This window comes from Vulpes lagopus, chromosome 1 (assembly GCF_018345385.1).
Source record: "Vulpes lagopus strain Blue_001 chromosome 1, ASM1834538v1, whole genome shotgun sequence".
Classification (NCBI taxonomy): Eukaryota; Metazoa; Chordata; class Mammalia; order Carnivora; family Canidae; genus Vulpes; species Vulpes lagopus.
The window spans coordinates 17,767,597-17,775,063 of NC_054824.1; the positions used below are offsets into that span (position 1 = coordinate 17,767,597).

Sequence of the window (7,467 nt, forward strand, 5' to 3'; positions counted from 1 at the left end):
TTCTAAATCCAAATAATGAGCAAATTTCAGTGTTGTTTTAAACTTCTATACATTTATTATTTATTAAAGCAATTTACTCATAACTCCAAAGAGAGGTCTTTCTAATTAAAGAGGTTACATCCCTAGTAAAGAAGGAAGAGCCCACACCATGAAAGTAGTTTAATAAGATAATAGATTTAAAAAGTCCCTTATGGAAAACTCTAGGCTTGTGGAAATTGATATGAAGTTAAGGGTAAGGATTAGAGAAAGGTGGTTAGAAACTTCTGGAGCAAGATAACCAAATATCTTTGAGGTACCTGGCTGGCTCCGGTTGGTAGAGCATGTATGATCTCAAAGTTGTGAGTTTGAGCCCCATGTTGGGCATAGAAATTACTTAAGAATAAAGTCCTAAAAAGAAAGATAACCAAATATTTTGGAATGTTTTCTATAATATATTCTCCACACCTGAATGTTTTTCTGATCATCTTTAGAATCCCCATCTTTATTGTTTGTTTGACATCTTTGATCAGGTTGCAAGCACACATTCAGGTCGACTTTAGGGAGAAGAAACTGAGAAGATAATATAAATAAATCAGAAATTAAAGGCTGGAAATGGGTAGTATGACTACCATACATACCAAGAAGACAATACGAGAAGCAAAGATTTGAGCTTTAGAAAAAGAAAACTCTTGAAAATATTACCAAGACTTTTTACATATATATTTTTTCTCATCTTGAATAACTTCTCCAGTGTGATTGATGTTGAGATTTCTGAGAAGAAATACGCAAAAAAGAAAGCCAGCAGCTTGTTTCAGACTTTGATAGAAAATAACCTAGTACTGAGTAGGTTAGGGTGTTAGGTCAAAAGTGTGTGATTATAATGCATTCCATAGAAAACTGAGCTCAGGGTTTGCCAGACAGTTTTGTGTTAATATAAAAATGGAATATGAACTTGTACCAAAGTTATTAAGAAAAGTATTAGTACTTTCAGGAAAAACAGATATTAGAATCGGTATTAATAGTGACTGTGGAAAGGCCATGTTGCTATTGGACATTTAAAAGAAAAATTAACAGGAAAGTTATAACTTTTGCCTTTGAGGCAGTAATACATTTTGATTCTCTTCATTTTCACTTTATATATAAATGTCATGAAAATTCCATCATTTTAACAAATATAAAACAGAACAATATTTTAGTGTTGACTAAGCTAGAGACTTAAATATTTTTCAAGGTTTAAAAAACTGATCTTTCATGATGAAAGGTAAGTCAAGTGTTATTTACAAAGCCCCTTTCTCATTGACTTTTTGTTTTGGGCTTGTTTTCAGGCAAAAGGACTCCTATGGAAGATGGAACTCTTTGTTTTCCAGAATGTGTCTCCAAACCCATCAATGAAACATGATACTGCTGCTCTGTGTTGAAATGCTTGAAGAACACCCACATTTCTGTCAGCACCTGCCATTCTGCTGAAACCATGGTCTTCTCCGCAGTGTTGACTGCGTCCCATACTGGGGCAACCAACACAACATTTGTCGTCTATGAAAACACTTATGTGAACATTACTGTCCCTCCACCATTCCAGCATCCCGGCATTGGCCCGCTGCTTAGATACAGTATGGAAACCATGGCTTCCACTGGAATGAGTTCCTTGACAGTGAATAGCACAGCTGTACCCCCAACACCAGCAGTTTTTAAGAGCCTAAACTTGCCTCTGCAGATCATCCTTTCTGCTATAATGATATTTATTCTGTTTGTGTCTTTTCTTGGGAACTTGGTTGTTTGCCTGATGGTTTACCAAAAAGCTGCCATGCGCTCTGCAATTAACATCCTCCTTGCCAGCCTGGCATTTGCAGACATGTTGCTTGCAGTGCTGAACATGCCCTTCGCCTTGGTAACTATTCTTACTACAAGATGGATTTTTGGGAAGTTCTTCTGTAGGATATCTGCTATGTTTTTCTGGTTGTTTGTGATAGAGGGAGTAGCCATCCTGCTCATCATTAGCATCGATAGGTTCCTTATTATAGTCCAGAGGCAGGATAAGCTAAATCCATATAGGGCTAAGATTCTAATTGCAGTTTCTTGGGCGGCTTCCTTCTGTATAGCCTTTCCTTTGGCTGTAGGAAACCCTGACCTGCAGATACCTTCCCGAGCCCCCCAGTGTGTGTTTGGGTATACAACCAACCCAGGTTACCAAGCTTATGTGATTTTGATTTCTCTAGTTTCTTTCTTCATACCCTTCCTGGTGATACTGTATTCATTTATGGGCATACTCAACACCCTTCGGCACAATGCCTTGAGAATTCACAGCTACCCGGAGGGTATATGCCTCAGCCAGGCCAGCAAACTGGGTCTCATGAGTCTACAGAGACCCTTCCAGATGAGCATTGATATGGGCTTTAAAACACGTGCCTTCACCACCATTTTGATTCTCTTTGCTGTCTTCATCGTCTGCTGGGCCCCATTCACCACTTACAGCCTTGTGGCAACGTTCAGTAAGCACTTTTACTATAAGCACAACTTCTTTGAGATTAGCACCTGGCTACTCTGGCTCTGCTACCTCAAGTCTGCGTTGAACCCACTGATTTACTACTGGAGGATTAAAAAATTCCATGACGCCTGCCTGGACATGATGCCCAAGTCCTTCAAGTTTTTGCCACGTCTTCCTGGTCACACAAAGCGGCGGATACGTCCCAGTGCTGTCTATGTGTGTGGGGAACACCGGACAGTGGTGTGAATATTGGTACTGCCTGACATTTTGGGTGATGGTTGCTCTTTATCGGACTTTGAGTTTTCTTTCACATGGGTTCTCCCAAGTATACTTTATTGTTTTTTATAGGGTTTGTGTGTATGTGTGTGTGTGCAGTGTAAAGAAAGAATGGTGATTAGTTAGAATTCTGTTACTGAGGATACGTAATAGGGAAATAATCACAAATGTTACCTCCAGGGTTCAAGAGAAATCCTTGATTTAGGATGGGGAGATGGTATTTTGTTTCTTTGATTGATTTTGTTTTTGAAGCAGGAATCAGGATTGTGCTTTAATGAGCCTGCAGTTACATTGAATTGTAGGTGTTTTGTATGCTGCTAAGGTATGCTTAATTGAGTTTATCATTTTTTTTCTGGAAGACGTGCTGCTTTTGCCATCACTTTGGAGCCAAAACCACATACATCTCAGTAGATAAATATTTACTTTTATTAAAAAGAATAACCCAAGGGGGTTAGTGACATTTTAAAGGTCGTTAATATTTACTTTGGTGCACTTTAAGAAATAATGTACAAACTAATTCAGTCATGTTTTTCAGAATTGTTTTTTTAATACATGACCTGATGTGCTTTAGGGAACATTGCATTATCATTTCTAGGAAGATAGTTTTTAAAAAATGTTTTATCTGCATGTCCAGTTTTAAAGAACATAAAAATGCAGACATTTTTCTAAGCACAATAGTGATTCTTCAGAGCAAATAGGGCAAAATCCAGGAGACAGAGCATCCATGCATATTTAAATGGGATGCATTGAGGGGTAGCTGGTGTGGGCTGTGGTATTTCCTTTGACTCAAGGATTCTGAGTTCACCGGACAGAAGGATCTATCGTTTTATTGGGCACCTACCATCTTCCAGGCACTGTGCATCTTTATCCTCACAGCATCCTGTGAGGTAGGTATTCTTTCTTTCTTTTTTATGCAGAAAGTAAGTCTTAGACAAAAATCTTGCCCAAGGTTAATGGTAGAGCTGGAATCCAAAAGAATCTGTCAGAATCCTGTGACTGCTGTTCTTCTGTGCCACGTAGACATATCATTCAGGTTTAAGTATTTCATAGTTAGGAAGGAACTCTGTGTATCCTTTAATTTTTTTTAGACTAGCACCTTTTAAAAATAGCTTCACTTTTTTTGTAACCAAAAGAAATGTGAAAACATTACAGAAAGTATGGAAAATAGAAAAAAAAATCATTCACACCTACCCTTTTACAGTGGATCTTAAATATCTTAGACAGATAAGGCTATGAGGAAATAAGGTGATTTTTTTTTTTTTTTTTTTTTTTTTGTCAAAACAAATGACTGACTACGGAGAAGTTAATTACAGCTGTATGCAGGTCCTGGCCTTGCTGGTTCAGAGATTTCCTGTTGTCCAGCTGGTTCTAAATGTTCTGGGCAAAGTAGCACGGTTGCCTGAGGGCTTGCCCATGGCCGAGCCGAAGTTTGTAAATGTGCTCAGAAAAGCAAAGATAAGTTCTCCTACGACATAGAGCAAGTTTTAACAGGGCAGGTCCAGGGTTTCACATTTTTTTCTCTTGCTACATCAGAGCCTTTGGTCCCCTTGCTCTGTGGCCACTGACACACTTTATAAAGCAGCCAATGGGTTTGGGGCTGCAGACCAAGGCTATAAGGGTTGAAAATGTAGCCTCTTGGCCACACACCTCTTGACTTTATAAATAGCTAGGTTAACATGAATACTTTTTGGATTTTTATAGCTTCTTTTCAGAATTTTAGTACTTTGTGAGCCAGTGGGAAAAATGAGCCTCTGTTTCTTCAGTTTTACAACCACACAGTTGGATTAGATGAATCTGGCCCAACTCTACTGTGCTTTCCTCCATGTGGGAGTAGAGATATATGAAGAGCTCGGCTGACGTCAGCATCAATCTTTGGTCTCCAGTATTACTTCTTTACAGTTTACTTACTAGCTGTTTCTTAAAATGGAAAGTCTACTGAATGTCTGAAAAGCCCTTAGCACAGTATCAGGAACTAGGACTTTGGAAGGTTGATGACACCATGAAGGACCTGGGGAGCCCTGCTCTTAAGGCAATTGTGATGGTATTAGAACTCATTTTCCAGATGAAGAACTCAGCATGTTGTTTCAGGATCAGCTTTTGCTGATAGTCACCTACCTCTTTGGTTTCTAATTTATATTATTCACAGGTTAAAATTGTTTTAGTCCATTTGGGAGCTTAGAGAACGTAAACACTGTAGTAGATACGTAGGAGCACATGGAACTGTATCATGCTTTTCCATTTTCAATATAAACTGGTTTTCAAGCGGATATTAATAAGGATATTTGAAATTAGACTTTCTCTGAGGAAAGTCATCATGATCTGTATCCATCTTTCATATTGGCAGTAGGTCTTGAGACTCCCATTGTGATAGAAGTTGAAACTGAGCTTTGTTTTCTTTGTCCTTCCTTATGAGCTGTCCTTGGGTACTTTTGTGCTGCCTGGTAGGCAGTGCATTGTTCGGCAGAGCTCAAGAGTGCCTGCTGAGATGCTCAGTGTTTGTGAGAGAAGACCACGTGGGGCCTTAGGAACTCAGCAACACCACCCAACAGCCAACAGCGGTTCTCTTTACACTGGAGACTCTTGATAGGGGACAGTTTACAAATCATTTTGAATGTTTTTATCATGTACACATTTTAAAAGCTTTAAAAAAAATGTACTCTGTTGGACCTTTGAAAAATTTAGGTGCGGAATCATATTTTGCCTATTCCCCTGTATTTTCTTGAGGGAGAAAGAAAATACCACTACTAATTATCACCACAGACAGACACAAGAGATATTTTAGTTTTCCTTTTCCATCCGGCTAATAAGTAAGAGGCATGAGAAAGATTGTGAAATATTTGTGATCAGGAGAGAGAGTTTGGAAGAAATCCCCAATAGTCTGGAGTAGTGCTATTCAAACTTTAATAGGAATTTGTGTCTCTGTATTCCCAGGGGAGTTTGTTAGCAATACAGAAGCTCGGGTTCCCCAAAGGGGCTGGGTTTGGGCCCAGGAATGCACACTTTAGTTCCTTGAGCACTCTGATTCCAAGGCAGGTCCCTGGGTCCCTGATCCTGAAGCTGGTGCTTCAAGAAGCACTCTGGTTGAAAATACACCCATTTTAATATTGTCTGTTTTACACATAAATGCTTGTGTTGGAAACCATTATCTCTTAGTGCATGGGTAATCCATATATAGAGGAAAATCTACACATCGTTGTACCTTATTTGCTGCCACGTGTGTTAGTACTGGATCTTGCCAGTGTCAGCTGTACCTTCTTTCAGCTGGCAAAGTTCTGATAGACCATGTTGTTTCATGGTAGAGCAAAAGGAGTGATTTAGTATTTGAAAGTCATGACTTTCAAGAGTCTAGTTCCTCTAATATTTTCTTTTCTTCTAGAGAGATGTCTTTGTTGTATATAATCTCCAGAAGAGTATGAGGGGAATGTAAAATTCATCTAATTTCCCACTGCTCTGCTTATGCCAGTCGTGTTCAATGGAAGCATGAAGAAAATAAAAATAATCTTTTTACTCTATGTATAATTTCAGTTGCTGACAAAGATATTTAATTTGTTCTTAATCTTTGCTTTTGTTTACATGAAAATATTTATGTATATATCAGAGAAAAATTTCTACTTGCTTGACATTTTATTCTACTATGATTTCTAAGTTTAAAGAACTGCTTAATTCAAATTTATTTTCACAACCATAGTCCTGCTAAAATGCCTTCATTGAAGACTCAGTTTTTAAATAATAAAAATATCAAAGCACATGTTTGTTAAGACAGGTAAATGGTAATACATTTCTTAGCTATATATTGGTACTAGTCCTTTGTAATTAAAATTAATTTATTTTACAATAGTACCTACGCTATATATTAAAAAAAGAAACCACTTTGAATTTTGGGTTGTAATTCAAGAAAAAAAAAAAAACTGTGGTTATGTGTGCATATTGTTACTACAACCAGGAGAAGAGCTTCCAATGAGAAAATGAATAAACATTTAACATTTCTAAAAGTGGAGTTTTTTTTTTTTTTTTTTTTTTTAAGGACTACTTCATCTTAGATTTGTCATGAGTAATACTTTCTGTTAAATTAAAATCTGAGTTGAGTTTCAAATCCTGCTTCCTTTGGGTTTTTATTTTCAAATTAGTTCTCAAAGCCTGTGTGTATATAATTATATTCTAGCTTTAGAAGTTTTAAGAGAAGTTAAAGATGAAATGAAACTTGGCAAAAGACCACTAGTATTAAGAAACAGTTTTAAGGAATTCTCTCTAGGAGAATTATGGAAATTTTACTGCCGAATTATTTAAAATTGGATTGTCACTTGGCAAAGCAATGACAGTGTCTGCTCCTATTTTGACAAAATGATTTCAGATCGCACTTCCGTTTCTAAAAGCTAAGGCCTTTCTAAAATCCACTTTTAAACTGATAGGAAATGGGTCGCCTGCGTGGCTCAGCAGTTAAAGCACCTGCCTTCAGGTGCTTCAGTACAGGGTATGATCCTGGAGTCTTGGGATCGAGTCCCATGTCGGGCTCCCTGCATGGAGTCTGCTTTTCCCTCTGCTTATGTCTCTGTCTCTTTCTGTGTCTCTCATGAATAAATAAATAAAATCTTAAAAAAAAAGAAAACTGATACGAAATATCAGTTATTTGTATATGAGTTTCAACTTTTTGCCAATTAGATATGAAGGTTTTATTTTCTTTTTCTCTCCTATGCAATAGTTAAATATACTTTTTTAAAAAAAATTAC

At 37.5% G+C, this 7,467-nt stretch overlaps 1 protein-coding gene across 3 annotated transcripts in view; it reads left to right on the forward strand.

Annotated features, from left to right (window-relative positions):
• GPR63 (G protein-coupled receptor 63) overlaps positions 1-6,721 on the forward strand; it is a 49,674-nt gene extending 42,953 nt beyond the window's left edge. For all 3 annotated transcript variants that reach the window (XM_041744877.1, XM_041744957.1, XM_041745046.1), the window contains one exon: positions 1,305-6,721. In XM_041744877.1, the coding sequence (XP_041600811.1) occupies positions 1,451-2,710 (1,260 nt within the window). In that variant the 5' untranslated portion in view covers positions 1,305-1,450 and the 3' untranslated portion in view covers positions 2,711-6,721. The remainder of the gene's footprint in view (positions 1-1,304) is intronic.
• Positions 6,722-7,467: the final 746 nt, after the last annotated feature.